The sequence below is a fragment of the Pongo abelii genome, chromosome 2, assembly GCF_028885655.2.
Source record: "Pongo abelii isolate AG06213 chromosome 2, NHGRI_mPonAbe1-v2.0_pri, whole genome shotgun sequence".
NCBI lineage: Eukaryota > Metazoa > Chordata > Mammalia > Primates > Hominidae > Pongo > Pongo abelii.
Genome location: NC_085928.1, coordinates 916385 through 938275, shown reverse-complemented (window position 1 = coordinate 938275; position 21891 = coordinate 916385). Strand labels below are relative to the sequence as shown.

At 37.7% G+C, this 21891-nt stretch overlaps 1 protein-coding gene across 1 annotated transcript in view; it reads right to left on the bottom strand.

Annotated features, from left to right (window-relative positions):
• The window catches only part of GABRR3 (gamma-aminobutyric acid type A receptor subunit rho3), a 48475-nt gene extending 27424 nt beyond the window's left edge, over positions 1-21051 (bottom strand). The window contains exons 1-3 of the mRNA XM_002813380.4: positions 20927-21051; positions 11608-11720; positions 3698-3765 (exon numbers count right to left, since the gene is read on the bottom strand). Of these exons, the coding sequence (XP_002813426.4) occupies positions 3698-3765; positions 11608-11720; positions 20927-21051 (306 nt within the window). The remainder of the gene's footprint in view (positions 1-3697; positions 3766-11607; positions 11721-20926) is intronic.
• Positions 21052-21891: the final 840 nt, after the last annotated feature.

The following is a 21891-nucleotide window of genomic DNA, read 5'->3' as shown; positions in this document are numbered from 1 at the left end:
CAACAAAAAAACCAACACTAGGGGGAAGGGTGAATCACTGACAATCAGAAAGCATTTTCAAACTGGGCATGTGAACCCAGTCCAGTTTTCTCTGGTACGGACTAGCACAGCTAACCTTATTCAGGAGGTAAAGATGATGTCCAGTTCTGGGTGCTGCTGTTTAGAAAAAATAAGGACTTTAGATGCAAACTGGGTCATTCAGAAATGACTTGGATAATATGCCAGCAGAGGGGAAATAAAAGCTTGTTCTCAGAGCACAACAGGCTTGGGGAAGTATCAGTAAAAGAGCTGCCTTTGGGTAAGAAAGGGGCAAAATCTTCTAAACCAATCTTTTTTGAGTAGCGAGTCCTATTAGTGCTATTCCCTTTTGCAGGAGAATGGCAAATGAATCTTTAAGACTTACATTGAGCTGAAATAAATATTGAATTAGATAATGATAAAGATGAGGCAGACCATTAGCTGAAGAGTTTACAGAGTGAAACAAGGTGTAATGGGTCATAGAAGATTTTGTTTAGACCTTTCTAGAATTTTTATGTGTCCTGAACTTTTCTTTTAGTGATTTGGAGGAATCACTATAAATAAAAATATGAATTAAGGATATAGATGAAAAGATTATTTGATTTTAGTGATTGATATTTTCTAGGTCCCTCCCTCAACAGATCCCTGTTTGTTCACTTTGTCTCTCTCTTTTTATCTTTAATTGCAGTATTTGCATTATTACAAAAATTATACATAGAATCTAAATTTTAAATTTTAACACTCTGAAAATCACTATATAAGCTACAGTTTATGTATCAACAATACTTATTCTAAAGCATATATAAAAACAACTTTTGAAAGTTTTATAAGAACACACATGTAAAATATTCCAGAAAATGGAATGAAATTCAAGGATTCACGTACATAAAAATGGCCATCAAATGAGTACATTGGATAAACAACAAACTAAATCTTTTCAGATAGAAAATGGAGTTTGAAAAGAAAATAACTGAACTTTTCCCAATTCACGGAAGAGCTACTCCTTGGTTTTATTAAAAAACAAACAGAAAACCAGACTGCCATGTTTAAAGTAGAAAATAAAGGACAATAAGCATCTGGATAAGAGCTGTCATCTCAAATGACTCCAAGGACCAAGTGGGCAACTTTAATGAAAGAAGCAGGCTGAATCTAGAGAAAAGCAAGGCACAGGTTCCAGGACAAACTGGAGGGCACAGGCCCCATCTGAAGGCATTCAAACTTTTTTTTTTTTAAGACAGAGTCTCACTCTGCCACCCAGGATTAATTGCAGTGGTGTGATCTTGGGTCAGTACAACCTCCACCTCCCAGGTTCAAGTTATTTTCCTGCCTCAACCTACTGAGTAGCTGGGACTACAGGGATGAGCCACCACACCCGGCTAATTTTTTTGTATTTTCAGTAGAAACAGGGTTTCCTCATGTTGGCCAGGCTGGTCTCGAACTTCTGACCTCAAATGATCTGCCCACCTCGGCCTCCCAAAGTGCTGGGATTATAGGCATGAGCCACTGCTCCTGGCCCAAACATTAAATTGTTTAGTACTTTGGGTAGAATGGAGAGAAAAAACTAAAATTCAAACCAAATACAAAATTGAAACCAAACCTAAACATATTCATAAGCTGCATCTTACTGGTAGGTACTAGTTAGGGCCTTTATCATTAACACCTGAAAGTGGTGTAGTTTTGACAGAAAATGAAAGAGATCCATCTAAAGAGGATGACGGAAAAGATAGCAACTGAGGAGAAAGAAATGAGATGGAAAAAGCAATTTAAATATAAAGACACATAGCCATTAGTAAGAACATGTGGTAGAATTTGGATGTTTGTTCCCTCCAAATATTGTGTTGAAATTTGATACCCAGTGTTGGAGGTGGGGCTTGATGGCAGGTGTATTAGTCCATTTTCACACTGCTATAAAGAACTACCTGAGACTGGCTAATTTATAAAAAAAGAGGTTTAATTGGCTCACAGTTCTGCATGGCTGGGGAGGCCTCACGAAACTTACAACCATGGCAGAAGGCAAAGGGGAAGAAAGCACCTTCTTCACAAGGCAGCAGGAGAGAGAGAGAGCATGTGCAGGGGAAACTGCCACTTTGAAATAATCAGGTCTCATGAGAACTCTCTCACTATCACAAGAACAGCATGGGGGAAACTGCCCCCATGATCCAATCACCTCCCACAGGGTGCCTCCCTCAACATGTCAAGATGAGATTTGGGTGGGGACACAGAGCCAAACCATATCAGGAGGTATTTAGGTCTTGGGGGCAGATCCTTCAGGAATAGCTTGGAGGCATCTTCTTAGTAATGGATGAGTTCTCAATTATTTCCCATGACAGTCTTCTCCCTTCCTCACCCCTGCCACCTGGAGCTGGTTGTTGAAAGAACCTAGTATGTCCCCCACCCCCCATTCCTCCTTCTCTTGCCATGCGATGCCTGTTCCCGTTCACCTTCCACCGTGAGTAGAAGCTTCCTGAGGCCCTCACCAGAAGCAGATGGCGGTGTCATGCTTCTTGTATGGCCTGCAGAACCATGAGCCAAGCAAACCTCTTTTCTTTATAAACTGCCCAGCCTCAGGTATTCCTTTATTGTAACACAAATAGACTAAGACAACAAGGAAACAGGCACCGAAAATTTGAAGCTATAAAGGCACTCTTTATTTGGGATAGAAAAACAAACTGAAAGGGGCTCAACCAAACTCTGAAACTACATTAACAAATTAATAGATCAAGAGTGAGTAAAAAGGAAATATATCTGAAAACAAATATGTACGTGCTCGTATGTATAAGCTAGCAATGGTATTAACTATTCTTTCTTAGAGCAAAAAAACTTGAAAAACCTAAAATCACTTAAATGAAAAATGTCTCTGGTAATTATGTAAACAAGGAAGGTGGTCCTAAATTGGGAATAGAGAAAATAAAATGAAAAATTACGATTGATAATATTAAAACATAAAAATAGCCAAAGTGGTTAAGGGATGGGGAGAAGAAACAGAAAAGCAAGGCATGCAAAATGTCATAAAAGACAGAAAAAAGCTAACAGGAAGCTTGAAGATAACGGATCAGTTTCAAGTTTTATGGATACTTCATAGAGTGAATAATACTCTAGGAAAATACAGATGTTTCATTGCAAAATTAAATAACGGCAGTCTTTTTTAGATTTCTAGAAAAATATAAGGGAGTAGACAAATTTTTAATTAAATTTTTAGTCCCATGAACTAAAAAAATTCTTTGTCCTCTGCTACTGGTTGTCTACAGATAAGCAAAATTAATATCATTTGACATATTTGAAAGCAGGCCATCAATGCTGGTTCAACTGTTTATTATTTTACGGGCAAGGACTCATGATTCAGATTTCATATCGCACATGTAGTACGGTCATCCTTCTGTTTATACAATTGTTCCCAGTTCTTGCTACATAGGTAAATATATCATGATGTTCTACAGTGTTCCACCACTAGAAATCCATTAGAAGGAAAATAGAAGAGTAGAAAAGGAATGAGAATTGTAATCAAGGTTAGAATGAAGTGGATGGAAGAGAGCACAGCAATCATGACCCTGTGATTAAGCAAAGTAGGAGACATAAATAACATACATAATTAAAATGATTTATTAAAATACTAGTGATTTTGACATTGCCGAGTTTCTGTCTTTTCAGAAAAAGAACAATATCCCATGAAGAAACTTACCATGTTAGTCTCTGAAATGCTGTCAATGCTTTCAACATGGACATCTATACCTACTGGCACTGGAGACCCTTCAGAAAGAAGAATGGTTAATATGCTGAGGAATGCATTATTATCATTTTAAAACCATTCAAAACAGAGAGATTAATTCTCTTGGACAGCGACTGAATTACTTTTAAAGTTTTTTTAAACAACAAATTTCTCCATTATTTATTGAATCAGTTATTATATACTCAACTATTATAATAAAGGCACATGTGTAAATAAATGGTATTCTAATAATCATTACTCATTCACTTGGGATCATGTCAATAGTTTCCTCCTCTAGTATAAAAGTAGTGTCTCCAGTTTTTTTTTTTTTTTTAGTTTTTTATTCTTTTTACCTACTAGTGATTTGAAAAGGAAAACTGTTTTGAAAACATGTCTTAAGAGTATGTAGAATTATGTACTCTATATGGTAACGGTCATATCTCACAGTCAGGGAGTGTCATAGAATCCTTGACATGGGCAATGTTGGGACCTTTTCTCTGCTGTCAAAAATATCAGCCTTTTCCATTTGTGCCGTGGTTGGTGGAGTAGAGGAACACAGAAAATTTTATTGAGACTAAAAGTACAGTGCCACACAGGGACACTACAGATCAGATTCAGAAGTGTCCCTTTGCAGATCAGCAGCAACCACAGGCTGCATTTGGGAAGAAGCAAATATCCTTACAAATCCATTTAATGAGAAAATACTGAGAGAAGAATTGGAGCAATTTCAGACAGAGCACTGCTGACACTTGTACAGTTGAGTCACCCAGAATCAGGTTCATGGGCCCAGAAAACCTGAATGACAACCAAGAGAATCCAGACTAGACTGACATTTCCTAGGTACACCTAACAAATGATTTCACCACTTCCAGTGTGAGGCAAAATTGATGTTAGTAACATCAACATTTAGTTTTGTGAGGGAAATTATATGTACATATGTGTTAAAATAATTTATATATTTATATATGTAGTCTTTCATATGTTCTCTTTCCATATAAGCCATTCTCAATTAAACCTTATTGTCTATATAGTTCTGAGTTTTAAAAAATATTTTCAATTATGGTTGAGAAAATATAAATCCTGCCTAAATGGATCCAAGCTGGTTGTTTTAATCGAGATTCAAAGATTTAGGCTGGGCGTGGTGGCTCACGCCTGTTATCCCAGCACTTTGGCAGGCTGAGGTGGACGGATCACTTGAGGACAGGAGTTTGAGTCCAGCTTCACCAACATGGTGAAACCCCGTCTCTACTAAAAATACAAAAATTAGCTGGGCATGATGGTGTGTGCCTGTAATCCCAGCTACTCGGAAGGCTGAGGCATGAATGTTGGGAGGCAGGGGCTGCAGTGAGCTGAGATGGCACCACTGCACTCCAGTCTGGGTGACAGAGCTAGACTGTCTCTCAAAAAAAAAAAAAAAAAAAAAGAAAAAGAAAAAAGAAAAGAAAAGAAAAGAAAGGAAAACAAAAGAAAAGAAGATAAAAGAAACAAAGAAAGATTTAGAGGAGTCAAGCCTGAAAAGCTTCCTTAATGAGGCTGAGGCTACATAATGCCTGGATGTGCTACACGGGACAGGCATGCCTATAATTCGACAGCCCTTTAAATGCATAATACTATAAAAACCCAAGGTATGTCTTGCCAGTCCTGTATCTTTTCTGTGACTGCCCCAGGAGTTAACTGATGTCACCTTCACTTTATTAACAAATTCCCTTTTTTGGATCCTCAAATCCATGCCCTCGGTATCATTTTTTTACTTTGAAGGGTTTCAGGTGGCCAGGCACAGGGATGGCATGCAAATATATTCCTGCTTCAGGCTTCTGGAATACCTCAGTTACATCTTAACTACCATCTTCTTCCTGACATTTAGTCAATTACTATATACCCTATAGTCGATTACTATATATATAGTCAATTACTATATACCCTATAACACTAATTATGACTTTTTTTTTTTTTGAGACAGTTTCACTCTGTCGCCCAGGCTGGAAGGCAGTGGCATGATCTTGGCTCACTGCAACCTCTGCCTCCTGGGTTCAAGCGATTCTTGTGCCTCAGCCTCCTGAGTAGCTGGGATTAGAGGCATGTGCCACCACGCCCAGCTAATTTTGTTCACCACATTGGCTAGGCTGGTCTCAAACTCCTGACCTCAGGTGATCTGCCCGCCTCGGCCTCCTAAAGTGCTGGGATTACAGGCATGATTCACTGCACCTGGCCATATTATGCCAATTCTTAAATAGTGTCTAATGGTGATTTTGATTAAGCATTAACTTGGGAACATCTCACTATTATTCCTTCATAGGGTTGGGCTCTGGTGCTTTTTTATGTGTGTGTGCCTTTTTTCTTGAATTAGTAGAATAACCAAAATAACAATTCATGAAAATATTTTTGCCATGGCTCTACCTGGTATTTTAGATTGAGTAAATCTTCCCAATAATTCCAAAACTCCAAGGGAAGAAAAAATTTGGAAAGGTCTTGGAGGAGCGGCAGAATGTCCCAAATGAAGCTCTAGCATTAAAGTCACTCAGGCTAGAGTTTGAAACCAGCTTCACAATTGTTATGTGAATGAGAGTAAGTAACGTCTCTAAGCTCAGTTTACCTGATTTATAAAATTTGTCTAGTAATACTCACCTTGGAGACTCATTTGAGGACTAGACATAGTACAGTTACTGAACTTAATTTGTAGTCAATAAATGGCATATAATAAATGTTATCACTACTGCAATTAAGCAAAAATATAAACCTGCCCCTTAGGCATGTAAGCTGCTACTCCCAATCCTACGCCATTTAGATAATGAGTCCAATCTTCACCAAAAAGAAAAAAAAAAAAAAGGAAAAGAAAAAGATACAGTGCTTCTCATCACTTATTTATTTTATTTTTTTAAATCAGAGAGCAACTTGCAGTTAGTACCTCACGATTTATAAATAGATCCTAGATGCTGACAACTGTCTCTACGAGCCTGGGGACAGTCTTGTAAAACTACCCTCCAAGGACCTATTCATGCCACTGCTGTCCAAGCACTGGAGCCTAAGGGTTGTTTGAAGGCTGATCTGAGATCGGGGTTAAAACATAGCTTGTTTATTAGGAATGGGTTTCTGGAAATACCTTCGATTTCTTCCTTCCGTCCTCCAAATTTATACTGGTTCTGGTGGGGATAAGCTCTTCCGTTTGCAAGGAAAATGTATGCCCTCAGGTGCCGTCTGGCCTCATTTCTTTTTTCTTTTTCTTTCTTTTTTTTTTTTTTTTTAGAGGTGGAGTCTCACTCAGGCTGGAGTGCAGTGGTGTAATCTCGGCTCACGGCAACCTCCACCTCCTGGGTTCAAGCGATTCTGTGGCCTCAGCCTCCTGAGGAGCTGGGATGACAGGCATGCACTACCACCCCTGGCTAATTTTTTTTGTATTTTTAGTAGAGACGGGGTTTCATCTTGTTGGTCAGGCTGGTCTCGAACTCCTGACCTCAAATGATCCGCCTGCTTCGGCCTCCCAAAGTGCTGGGATTACATGCGTGAACCACTGCGCCAGGCCATCATTTCTGCCTGGTTTGAGCTCCATGTCCCACTGTACCTTATTCATGGGTTTGAGGAACTGTATTACGCTCTAGCATTCTTGAGGATAGAGTAGAGAGTGAGCAGCGTGTAAAGCCAAGATGCAGAATCAGAGTTTGGGAGCCAGATAAAAGCTCCAAAGATCATTCTTTTTACAAAGAAGGAGCTGAGTCAGATAGAAGGTGGCGATAAAGCATATGCATTAAAATCCATGGAACTTGTAGCCATATAAACCCGAGTTAGTGCCAAACTTCTGTAAATACCTCAACTCCTCATGTAATCTGTAAAACAGAACTAAATATACGGTACCTACTTCATAGGGTTGTTGTGATTATGTGAAAGGAAGCTAGTCAAGTCCTTAGCCTAACCCCATTCAGATGTATTAAAACGAACTTACGTGTTATCTATCTATTGGATCAGTAATAAATGTAACAGTGTAAATAATAATTTTTAATTTTATTAATTCAGTACCTAAAGCATTTAAAATATAGTGAAAATTAAATAAACATTAACCATTATGATGATGGTGTTGATTTCTCAGGATAACTAACTAGGTAGTAGCACACACATTTATAATCCTTTTTGTATATGGAAAGATATAGCATCTATTTGGTTTTTATGCAGGCTGGAATAATGAGGGCTAAATAAAAGTTATACATCTGATTTCTATAATGCATTTAAAGTTCATTATATAATGTATCATCTAATCCTTTAATTATAGCCGCTTTGTTAGCTAGAGAGAGCTGATTTTAGCTCCACTTGACACGAGGGAGTGCATACTCAGAGAGGTTACAACACGTGCCTGAAACCCAAAGTTAGTTAATGATAGGAAAGTAGCCAGATCCTTCTGACTCACAGTATAGTCCTCTCCTTTGACAAGCAAAGACTGTGTAAGCAGCTTTTATAACTTTAGCTTTTGTCTTGATTCTGTTGCCAGTATCTGAATACTGAAATGATTTCACTTTGAAGAAACAAAGAAATTATCATCTATAAAACTAAAACAAAAAAGCCCTTAGTTATGGGAGATGTAAAAGGTGGGGAAAACATAAATAAAGAAAACGAGCTGCAATTTATAACCCAAGTTAAACAAAAAGCTCCCCTAAATTTATATCCTCCTGTTTCCACATAATGAGTCAATTAATCTTCTAATGCTTTATAAAAGTAAAAAACACTGCAGTAGCAGCTGGTTTTAATGTTAAAGCTAATTAGGAAAACACATTAAGGCAAGAAAAGTGCTGAAGTTACATTTAGCTCAAGAGGGAAGAAGTATGTGCGTGTGTTTGTGTTGCGGACAAGCATAAAGAAAGAAGATAAATTAAAGCTTGGCTTTTATATTCTGCAGTCTGATTTCCCCAAGGAAGGCAGCCATGAGAACAGAGAAATGGGTCACTGGTGTAAGAAGATGTTCTGACCAAGACAGGCAAGAGAAAGTTAAGGGGTGTATTTCACAGAGCTACCAGACTGACGCTTCTGACTGAATTTATGGATTTTTCTGCTCAAACTGACTAAACACACAAGCCATTTGGACACCATTTCACCCCAGTCTATGACTGTCAGAAAAATTTCTTAATCCTGGGGTGATTTGCCACTTGCCGCTAAGTAGCACATTTCAATTGCATTTTTAATAACCCCACAAAGTCGCCTCGGGAAAGAAAGTATTTTTAAAAAAATGCATTTTCATTTAAAAAAATCTTAAAATGTATCTCTAACAGATCAAGCAGAGTGGAAATTTCGGGTCAATTTCATGTTTTTCTGGAGGGGGGAGGACGAGGTAGGGATGGAGAATGAAGGCATACATGTTTTAAGATAAAAGAGGAGAGTTGACTCTTCATCATCTACAGGAGTGCTTCTCAAACTGTAAGGTTTAGGGGAATCACTGCAGAGTTTTATGTAGAATCCTGAGTTGGGGCCCGTGCATCTGCATTTCTAACTCCCAGGTGATTCTGCGGCTGGTCCATGGACAACTTTGAGTGTCAAAGCCTCTCTAGACCGCTTGGTTCAAGGTCTACATTCAAGGATAGTCATTTTTCTCTCAATCTTTCTTCCTTTCCAAGGCCTCAAATAATCTCCATAAAAACCCTTTCCTCTAGGATAGGAGCGAATTTAATTGAGGAATCTAACCTGACAGGAATTAGGGCAGGTTTTTGAATTCGTGTTGAAAAGAGGACATCAGGTAGAGCTTCCAACTGTGGCTCAGGAGTGGCCAGTTTCAAGCCATTCCTGTGTGACTGGCGCTCCCTGGTGGCCACAAACCCACGGCCAGGCTAATTTATCGACTGAAGATTCCTGCTTGTTACATGGGGTAGGGGAAATACTTTAAAGAGCTTTTATAAAATCACAGGGACTGAGGTACAGAATATCTGCGTAGTAGTTGTAGAGCCTATTATATAAACTTTGGGAAAATTTGGTTGGGGAAACACAGTCTATTGAGAACGGCCGTAAGGAAGATACATAAAAGAAGTAGTGAAGAAAAGTAAAAAAAAGATAAAGAAATAGAGTCTCAGAAGAAAAAAAGGTATTTCTAAAGCTGCTTAATCTCAAGGCTTCTGAAATCTTAAATTATGATTCAATAAGTGTGAAAAATGCTCTGCAAAACAAAAAATTAAACTCACCAGGATTTCATCTGATGCTGATCACCTAATACACTAGCTTTCAAATTGTGATTCTCAGACCAGCAGCATCACCTAGGAATTTGTTAGAAACGCAAATGGTTGGCCCCACCCAGATCTAGCGCGTCAGAGACTCTGGGGGTGGAACCCAGTAAGCTGTGCCTTCAGAACCCCCAGGTGATTCTGATGCTCACCAAAGTTTGAGTCACAAATGTGGTGAAATCAAGGTTAGACCCTTAGAATTGGCCGGGTGTGGTGGCTTACACCTGTAATCCTAGCACTCTGGGAGGCCGAGGTGAGTGGATCACCTGAAGCCAGGAGTTTGAGAACAACCTGACCAACAGGGTGAAACCCTGTCTCTACGAAAACACGCAAAAATTAGCTTGGCCTGGTGGCACGTGCCTGTAATCCTAGCTACTTGGGAGGCTGAGGCTGGAGCATCACTCGAATCCGGGAGGTGGAGGATGCAGTGAGCCGAGATCGCGCCACTGCATGCCAGACGCCAGCACTCCAGCCTGGGTGACAGAGTGAGACTCTGTCTCAAAAAAAAAAAAAAAAAAAAAAGAACTGGAACCAAATGGATTTCAGGAAATTGAAAAAACAAACAACCACCCCCTAAAAAAAAACCCAATCCTCAACATAAGAATATTTAACATATGTTTTTGTTTTGCCTGTTAACAAATTAGTTCTCTGCAGTACCTACATGCCTATTGTCCTTCCCTTGGTCATAACCACATCATGAGAAGAGTATCCCCCGCCCTGAACACTTGTGGTATTCGTTATTCATCAGAAAGCTGTATCCGTTCTACTGCCAGAGGATCTTCTCATCCTCATCCATACTTCCCTCATCTCCACATCTCTAGGATTCTCAAAAGTTGTCAGTTCAGGAATTGTGGAAGTGGAAGGCTCCGTCAATGAAAGAAGAATCAGGATGGATTTAGCTGTAAGCCAGAGAGTTTAACCTGATGATTTCACCATACCCTGTGTATTGTTGGAAAACTTGGTACCCTCAGTGATACAACTATGTGTACATTAATTAGTCTAAGGAGAAGAAAGTCTTTGTTCCAATTATGTACCTGTAATATGAATTTTCATCTTCTTTACCTGCCATCACAACTCAGCTCTATCACCTTCTGTTTTCATGGCCTTGGGCAAATCTCTTAACCTCTCTTAAGACCCAGTTTTCACATTGCAATATTAAGTATCATGACAGTGCCTATTCCATAGGGTCACTGTGAGGATGGAATAAGATAGTACATTAAGGAGTATTCTAACACTGGATCAATTCTAATTGCTAGAAGTGATAAACCATTTTTAAAAGACAGTTCAGCAGAGTACGTTCAGAGGGAGCCATGGCAGTTTCCATACTAGTTCTTCCCCCAAAGCATGGCATTCTAGCCCATAAGAATATTCAATAAGATTTTATAAATAACATGTATCCAATTTAAGGATTTTAGTTAGAAAATAAGTTGGTGTATAGGCAACATATATCCATTCTCTATTTATGGAACACATACTATTTACTACAGTGTGCATAGTAGGCAAATGAGTTTTTTGGTCAATTTAAAATGGATAACTCATCAATTGTTCTCATTAAAGAGAAGGTGATTGTAAAAGCCTTTTTTTGTTTTAAACTGATGGACTTTACTTGTATTTTGGTCTTGTTTTAAATTTTCACTTCCATTTTGACAGTGCAATGGGTTTTGAAATGAATTTTGAGAGGATAATACTCACCTCCAAATCCAGGTCTCATTGCGAAATCGTCGTCCTCTATATGGAGAAGTTGCTCATATTTCTGAGACCGCACTTTGGTCCTGTCATCTTTCTTCATTCTAGTTTCTTGTTTGCTGTTCCCCCAAAGGGAAAAAAAAAACTTTTGAGATACATATGCTTCTGGATATTTTGATTTAGGTTCGCCATCTGTGCTCAACATAGCATGTTCTGAAATACATACATAAAAGCTCATTTTCTCAGTTCATATTAAGCCAAAGAGCTGTCAACATTTGTTCTTTATTATATAAGTGTGGCAAATAAGGTAAACGAAATTTTGGAGCACCTTAAGTGACAAACTCAGTTTGGATTTAATGCACAAACTCGTATTTTTTCTCAGAATACGGTTTTTAGACCTGGAAAATCCCAATTACCTGAGTGGAGGTGATCAAAACTCAGATTAATGGACTCCTGTCCCAGATCAACTAAATCAGTCCCCTAGGAAGCAGGGCCTAGTAATCTGCACCTGAGCAAGCTACCTAGATGGTCGCTGGGGTCACTGAGACTGAACAATCTCTGCACTAAGACAGTGAGAAAATAAAAGGACCGCAAGATTGTAAACAGATGAAGGCAGTGTTTTACAAAGACAAAATAAGCAGAAAATACAGGGTGCAGGCTGAGAGCGCACCAGGCAGAATTCCCATCGGGGTTCTAAAGCCTGAGGGATGGCAATATTTATGCCTGAAGCCAGGTTAAATTGTGAAGTAGGTGATGTCTGTTTTTACCTACAGTTCTCTAGGGCAAAGGAAAGCAGGCAGTGGCCTCTTGGCCCTAGGTGTCCTGATTGGGAATAAGGCCTTGTCTCTCCCTGTGTCAGTGAGCTTGAGCAGGTTGCTGGACCTCCCTGATTTGTTTTCTGCGCTGTGACACCTACTTCTCAGCGATCCTGTGGGTGTGCAGGGGGAATGTCTGTTGTAGCATAGCTCCTTTGTGAGCGACTTGCAGCAGCCTTCAGCCGGATGCGTTGCTCAGCACCTCCTTCCAGAAAAAGGTGGCTGTCATCATCCTCATCATCATTAGCGTCATCATCATCATCATCATTAGCATCATCATCATCATCATCATCATCATCATCATGGCTTTTCTAAAATTAGCCTATTCTGAATAGCTGATATGCTTTTGTATTAATATAAAATATTAATTCACATCGGAAACCAATGTGAATTTTAATATAAGACACGTAGGTGAACTTTCTTACACAATAAAGTGACTTTGATGGGGAGCATTTCAGAATCTGGAGCAGCTGCTAAAAGGAATACATCTTACGGGCACCTGAGATCACCCAGTGTGGTCTTTCAATAGGGAAGTTTCTGGCTGAAACCATCAGAGGTTTACAGATGTATAGTTTATCACTGATAGAAATGCAGAAGCTGGGAAAAGAAATCTGTTTTTGGTAGAAGGCAATGAGTTTTATTTTAAACATGTTAAGCCATTATATCCTATGAATAATTGAACACATACAACTAATTTTTCCAAGGAGCTAGAATTAACTGGAGAAGTTCTTTCAAGGAGCTAGAATGAACTATTTATTTTTAAAAAATAGCAGAAATAGCAGCTAGCTTTTATTAAATGCCTACTATGTTCAAGTCACCAAGCCAAAGTAAACATCTTCATTAGCATACATCCAAATTATGCTCTGTTTGGGCCCTATGCCTAGAGCCTCTGATTCAATAGGTTTGGGGTATGAGAATTTGCATGTATAACAACTTCTCAAGAGATCCACTGGCCTAGAAAATAGTAGACATTTAATAAAAGCTGACTACTTGTTACTATTTTAAGAAAAATGGAAATGTAACTATGAGTGAAAACTCATGAAAATTTGTAAACCCCTTTGGTAATAATCTTTTAATACAGCTAAATGGCATGTCACTAATGTGTCTGCTTAGAAGCATACCTCTCCATGAGATTGAAAAGGATAAATCCTAATTAAGAATCCCAAGAATGCTAAAGACAGAGCCCACTGTGAAATGCTCTCTTGGCAGCGTGCGAAAGCACATGCACCTGTTCTAATTTGAGGGCTCTTCAGGTGCACAATGAGATGTTCCATATTTATCTACTTTTGCCTTTTTTTGTATTTTTTGTACTTTCTGTTTCCCAAAAAGGAACTGTTGCTTAAATACCCTTTTAAAGAATTTTGAAAATCTATATATTCCCCTCACACATATTTAAATAGACATTTACATTTCTTCATCATAAATTTTGAAATTACTCAAATATTGATGATTTCAAATAAAACATATTGTTCCTTTAGGTGTATCCAATGAATCTAAATGTACACATTGTGCATTTAAATATACCTGAACAAGCTTTTTAGAAATCAGAAATTTTATATCATTCTTTTTAAAAAAAAAACTTCTATCTCCATTTTATTTACTTCATATAATTTTATCACTCCATCATGTATCTTTGTAAGAAAAATGTGTAAGCATAGAAATTAACTTTTTTATTTTCTATGACAATTACAAATGGAATAAAACATAGTTTGTATAAATATTGATACTTATTAAAATTAAGAATAAAATTTTATTAAAAATGTATTTATTAATGAACTGATGATTCACTTTCTCCAATTATTCTATGTATCAGCAAATGAGTATTACTCATTGCTGGAATAAAACTCGGTTTTTGCATTAATTCTGTTCTTATTTTTTAATCTTTATAGATGGAAATATTGAGAAAGTTTGTTCATATATGTGGAAGTACATGGAATTTGAAGAAATTTTGTTTCAGTATTCTTTTAACAATGTAACTTAATTACGTAAACTCCTTACTTTTTTTCAAAACTCACACTGTAGAATTTATCTTCAACAATTAGTTTAATGATTTATAACCTGACAAATTAATTAGGTTCTTCCTTCAATTTTGTTAAAAGCAAAAAATAAAGAATTGCCATTAAGAAAAGGATAGCATCATCCACTATCTCAACAACAATATTTGTAATGATCTCTTTGTACCCAGGAACTTTTTAAACGCTGGGGCAATACTCGTAGGATTCAGGAAGAGGGAGAGGGATGCCTGTGTATTGCCAGGTGGGACAGAGCAATCATTAAAAGGAGGTAATAAAGGACACTGCAGGTGATGAGTAGATCAGTTTTAAGAAAGAGGTCAGAGGGAAGTTAAAGATCCAAAAACTGTTTTAAAACTACTCATGTCTGCATGACCCTCAGATACCTCGCATCTACCCTTAGAGTATAATACATTGTACCCCAAGAGGACAGGCACCCTGGTTTGAAGGCCTCTGATGCATACACAGGAAGGTTAATAAAATGAAGGATGAAATAAAACCAAGGAGACAGAAGAAAATTTGCTTAATAAAGGATCACTATATAATGGAGCATCAGATTTAGCTCAGAGTGTTCTAGTCTTATTCTATACACATGTCACTTTAAATCCCTTTGTGTCTTCTCCCCTCTCCCCTATTCTAGAAAAAAATTGATTTCAGTTTAGCAGCTACTGAGAAGAAGCTTTTGGATTTCTTCTGTCTGAGGAGAGGATCTTCTAGGAGTCTGAGTCCTGATGGGATCAGGCAAAGAAATCTCAATTCATGGGAGAGCCTCTCACTGGCATTCCTAATCTTTGTCCTTTCCCACAAAGTATTATGAAGATGGAGAAAGAGTAGGCGTGAGCCTTGGTAATAGGTGTGGTTTTTCTCTTTGAATTAGGGCCTCTTCCTTCCTGGGTCACACAAAGAAAACATATTTCTATGCTCCCTCTTCTCAGTGTCAGAAACTCTACTGTAATTGTGTGACAAAGAAAGTAGAGGTCTGGGAGGAAGGAAAGGCTGGATTCTGAGTGGTCTCAGGGGGACTAAGAGGGTCTTTGAGGAGGACATAGCAGTCAAAGGATTAAAAACTAGAAGCAATTGAGGAAATGGAAATGCACCTAACTCATTCTGCAGCATTGGAGTTTTATAAGTGGAATGATAAAAAATCATCTGACTTGAGTCACACACACTCGGTTGGCCGCCTTATAAAACTGCTTTCCCTGGAGCCTGGAGGTCTATATATTTGATGAGTTAACTAGAATCAGAACTTGAAAAGAACTAGGTCTGACACGAAGAGACTATTTACCCAAGGGAGGACATAATTAATAAGCAAATTTAAAAATATTTAATTGAGGGGGTCAAGAGTGTGATACCAATCAAAGCCATAACTGTCATTTTATATCTATTAAATTAGCAAAAGACAAAAAATAATGTTAGTGTTCCATGCTGTGAAGGATATGATGAGGCCAGGTGCGATGGCTCACACCTGTAATCCCAGCACTTTGGGAGGCAAAGGCGGGCAGATCACTTGAGGTCAGGAGCTCGAGACCAGACTGGCCAACATGGTAAAACCCCATCTCTACTAAAAATACAAAAATTAGCCAGGTGTGGTGGTGGGAGCCTGTAATTTCATATACTCAGGAGGCCGAGGCAGGAGAATCACTCGAACCTGGGAGGCAGAGGTGGCAGTGAGCTGAGATCGTTGCCACTGCACTCCAGCCTGGGTGACAGAGTGAGACTCCGTCTTGGGAAAAAAAAAAAAAAAGGATATGATGAAATCCTTTTCCATTTCGCAGGTGGGAGTATAAATATTGGTAAACTCCCCTAGAAATTCATCTCAAGAACTATAAAAATATTTCATGTGCTTTACTCAATTATTCAATTCCAGAAAAATCATAATTTTCTTGGTAAAGGAAAAAATGAAATGTGTGAGAACATTTATTGCTGTTACTTATAATAGTGCAAACTTGAAAATAAATGTTCAGAAACAAAGGGGATAATTCTTGTCCTTTAATTCAAATTAATAATATGGAGTGATTAAAAATACCATTATGGTGTCTATGAAGCAATGTGAGGAATGCTTAAGTGAAGAAAATACAAAATGGTTTCTGCGCTATTATTTTAAACATGGAAAAACCATGTAGTTTCATGAATAAGGATTAGACGTGAACTTGGAAAAACAAAAGCATAACTGGATTCTAGGTATCTTTTTCCACATAAAAATCCATTATTGCTATTGTTATTTGTATCATAAATTATCTAGAAAAAATTGGACTTGCCATTTAGAATCCTTTCCAAATAAGAATCTGGTCAAAGCTCTCCACCTTATCACTCCATTCTTGTCATTCTAGAAGCATGGCCTCTTGATAACATGGACGTTTTTCTCAGTCAAGCTTCACTGTGAAACAGTGCACACTGAAGCTCAGCTAACTGTTCCAAATAATGTAGGCAAAATTTTAAAAACTTTTTGTAGGCTTATTATTTTTCTTTAGAAAAATACAAAATGAAGCAAAAATGTTCTATTAGGCTACATACATGGATGCAAATCCAAGAAATAAGGTAAAGTAGTGGGAAAATCAATTTGTCCAATTTTTCATCACGAAGAAAACCTTCATGATTCTTGATCCAATGTTTATTTCCAGGCTCTGGATGTTTTTGAAATGTCTTAGAGAAAACGTGGTACATTAGATGTAGTGAATCTTATTAAGGATCTGATTGAACTCCTAACTTCTGAACTCTGGAAATACATGCCTGACTTTATCAATAGCCTGTCTCTTGTAAAGGTAAAAATCTAGGCAGATGAACATTTCTGTGGAAAAGCCAGCCAGAGAGAATGCTTCACTTGAAACATGACAATTCCCACATCTCACTTGGGTCTCTGTCAGATCACAAGCTCAGTGAGGAGGCCTCAGCTTCCCCATCTGTGAAATGAGGAAATTAGACCAGATTAGCAGCTAGTCTGCAGACATTTTTTAAAAATAGTTCACATGGTACATTAACTTGGAAAAATTCAGAGAAAAGCTTGGATTTCTTGCTTCTTTTGAAAAAAATCAGAAAATCTGGCCACACGAGGCTCAAGTTCTCTTACAACAAGAGAAGGCTGTGGGCACGGTGGCTCATGCCTATAATCCCAGCACTTTGGGAGGCCAAGCCTGGAGGATCATTTGAGGCCAGGAGTTTGAGTCCAGCCTGGGCAACATAGAGAGACCCAATCTCTACCAAAAAAATATAAAAGCCAGGTGTAGTGGCACACTCCTGTTGTCCCAGCTACTTGGGAGGTTGAGGTGGGAGGACTACTTGAGCACAGGTGTTTGAGGTTATAGTGAGCTATGATTGGACCACCGCACTCCAGCCTGGGCAACAGAACAAGACGTTTCAGAAAAAAAAAAAAGCTAAAAATTAAAAAACAAACAAAAACGAGAGAAGGCTGAACCTGACAAGCCATTTTCCCTCAGAGGAGCATATACCTTGTAGTTGTAGTCTCTGCCACTCTCTTCTGTCTTGCTTGCAGTAGCATTGGATTTGCCATGCCTGAGAACCTACTGGCATTTACATTAGGTTCATGGTAATGTTTAACAAGTGACTCTTTAGGAAAAAAAGCCCCAGTTTATAGTGTTTTATTTCCATGGTGTAAATACTTCCACTATGGCTGATTTCAGGCTACCAACAACGTGCACGGCGGAGATGTGTCTAGCACATAGTATAGTGTAGTATAGTGTAGTATAGTATAGTATAGTGTAGTGTAGTATAGTATAGTATAGTACAGTAAAGTACAGTATAGTATATTGTAGTATTTCTACCACACAGTTACAATAGACCTAAATAACCTCAAGAGCAACAGATGATAATAAAATGTGGAGAAATCACTGGGAAGTGGTGAGTTTTAAGTATTTGCTACCTTTATTTTAGAAAGGATTTAATTTAATTGCAGGCTTATATAATTTAATTTTTAATAATGTGTGCTTTTAACAGCCAGTTGATAAATTTCCTGAAAACAATTGGCTGTTGCAAGCGAGTTTGAGTAGACTCCAGCACTCTGCTGATTATTTTCAAGGCCAGAGTCAATAAGTTGCTCTTACAGTATTTTTAGCCCCAACCCAGCACTTGCATGTAAATATCACTCAATATAATTGTTGAAAGAATGAATAAATATTCAGTGAGTCTATTTGCTTAATCCTCTTTGCATCATCTGGAAGTAAAATTTCTTCTCTAGGTAAAAGGGGAACATTTTCCACCTGCCATCACTTACTTTATTCACACCTCTCCCTACTTTGCTTTTAGGAAACAAAAGGTATCTTTGAATAAATATTCTTTTAAAGTCTTTAGATTTTGAAAGAAGGGACTCTCTGGATTAAAAAATGAGGTTATATTCTGAATGAAAACAACTAAAAGCAAAACATTTAAGAGCCTTATTGTATAAAAACTGGTCCCAAACAATGCATATATAAATCCCCCTTATAATTTTCAAAGATCATGTCTTCCTTTCATGTTCACTCTATTAGTTCTTTTGCATTACAGGAGAGGGGATTATTAATTAATTAATTAATTACTTAATTATTGGCTCATAATCAGGTTGGGTGTTGGGCAAAGAACTTCACAGTATCTATTCACATACTAAGGTAGGAAGGTAGGAAGACTCCTGGGCCTCTTACTCTAAAAATGACTCTATACAGTAATTACTGTATTTTGGTCAAATGCCCTAAAATCTGCATGACAGAGTGCTTGAGTGACAGCTCAAAAATTGGCTGGCTGTATTACTCTGCTCACTCAGGGAAAATGCCTGGGTTTCATTCTAAGTGGCTACTTCTGGACCAGTGTGATGGTTTATACAATCTCTAGTGCCCTGGAGGGTGTTTCTTTGAAGAACAAAAGAAGCAGATATAAATTTTAATGAATCCCATTCTGGCTTGTGACTCAAAGGAGCACTTCATTTAGGAATATAGAAGTGACAACAAATATGATTGGCCCCACATGACTGAAATCCTGGCATTTCCTATGGGGGAAGTCTGCTTTTGCGTAGGCTCTAAAATTCTTCTTTTCCTTTACATAGGATCTAAAAATGAGGCATTTAACATCAGAAAAAATTTCTACCTCACCACAAAGAACCAATGCTCTTCTCTTTTTCTTTAAATGTCACCTAAAAAATATACATGGTAGATTTTTTTCTGTGGCAACTCTGCCACTGATAGTGGGTTGGTGTGATGAATTAGCTACTATAATCATCTCTCTTCTCCTCATCTAAACATCCACCAGACTGTACAAGTCTACTCTTTGGATGACAGATAATATTTTAAGCAGTGTCTATTGATTTTTAAAATTAGATAAAACATACTATAAAATGTAATAAGCTATCTGAAAAAAAATAGAGTCTTACATTTCCCAAATATTTCCTTAGCTAATTGCTATGACCAAGACTGGGAAAGTGGTTGAAAGGAACAAGACTTCATATCATCTCAGGTCTGGGTCTGGGAGCAGAAGCGTGGAAGGAAAGTATGAGAGGTAGTCCCTGATTTTTATTCGCAGAGCAGGAATCAGTAATCTAGTAACACACCTCTTTTGGTTTTGGTCATTAAACCTGAGACTTCAGAAGATATTTATCAGAATTTTATGTTCTCTTTCCTGATCTTACAGTGAATGCATAATACATATTTAGGATGTGAGAGCAATCTAGCTTAAACATCTGTCACCCCATTGGCTGCCAGCATTGACCAGATGATACTCTCATCTTCATTCCTCAATTTCTCCTTTTGGGTCTTTTTGGAAATATGGTGCTTGGTGAAAAGAGAACTCTTTCTCAAAGACATTATTTGATTATTAAAGGTATATAGGTAGTAGGGTGACAAATCATTCCAGTATGCCTGGGGCTGAAGGGATTCCTGGCAGTTTTAGTACTAAAACCTATAAAGCCCTAGGCAAATTGGTGTATAAACAGGTCACTCTCACAGATAGCTATCTCCCTTACTAGCACATCCAAACATGCTCCTGATTATTGATGGGAAGATAGTAATGATGATGTGTTGATATTCATAATTTGTCAAATGTATGAAAATTATTCTTGAAAGACAAATGGCTTTAATGCCTTTTGATACTATTTCATCAATCCATGAAACTATATACCCTACAAATACTTGACATTAAATGAAGTTGGTGCTTAGACTAATTACTACTCAAAATAAATTTGAAGAAACATTAAACAAGTATTTAATGTATTAGTAATAAATGTATTACTAATTGAAGAAATACATTCTCTGAAAGAGGATCCTTACATGAACCCTTTAACTGTTTTCTCCAAAATAAGCATAAATAAATTTACAAATGTCAGCAAATTCCAAGATATTGCTCTTTCAGGTGTCAAACAGAGGTGATTTATGATGATGCATGAATGCTGTCTCTAGAGACAGACATGGTTACAAAGATGTGCTACCATTAAAGATATGTTTCTAGGTTTCCTGTAGGTCTGAGGCAACTGCTGAAAGAAACTGGGCGGTAATTCCATGGACTGCACTATGAGCATCTTACCAGGTTTGTTTCATTGAAGAGGAGCACCGCTGGTGTGTCATCTTGATGTTAGAAGCAGCACAAACATTTGGTATCAATATGATCCAGATGTAGGTGAAGAAGACTAACTGGAAAGCCAGGACCATCTCTTCCAAAAAAACCCAAAAAGGATGCAGGTGGACGCAACCAATACTGTGATCACGATTTCTTCTTCACGTGTCTTTTAAAAAATAAACAGCATGCCAGGGAAAATGCATTAGGGGGAAAAGAAAGACATTGTCTTCGATGCTGCACTTTGTTTTAGTAGATTAAATTGATTCACATCACTTACAGGTAAATATCTATCTGGATCTTCAGCAATTTGAGGAAAACAAAGAAGATTTTTAAAATTTTCAGTTTACATCCTTTGGTCTCTTTTTCCGGGAAAGGTTTTTAGTGTGATGCTCAATCCATACTCAATAAACCCTCAGCTGCAGTCCTAGGCAAACAAAGAAGTGAGGTTAAGCATTAATCCTCTTAATCCAATGCAATATCATTTAAATATACTTAGTGACTCAGCAAAATAATATGCCTATTGAGAAAAAAGATGATTAATTTAATCTTAATTACACATTTGAAGACCTTTTCCAGTATCTTATGGTTCCTTTTAATCCCCAGAAAGAATCTTTTCCTCCCCAAATGCATACAGACTGCCTTAGCACAGACACAAAATAAAATTATATTTTTTAAGGTAAATAATCATATTTTAAGATGATGGTTTATTTCACTGGTAACAAAAGTGGTTTAATTTAAGGTTTATTTAATAGCAAGCAACCCAGTTAATAAAAATGAACTTAATCCTGGTCAGTGTGCAAAGCACACACTGTCACTGTTAAATTATGGCCACACGCTTTCCTAAAGGTGCCTTGCATACTTAGAGAAAATATTTAAGAAAATATTTCTACTTCACATATGCAAAGCACCAATAAAAGGTCATGTCATTGAAA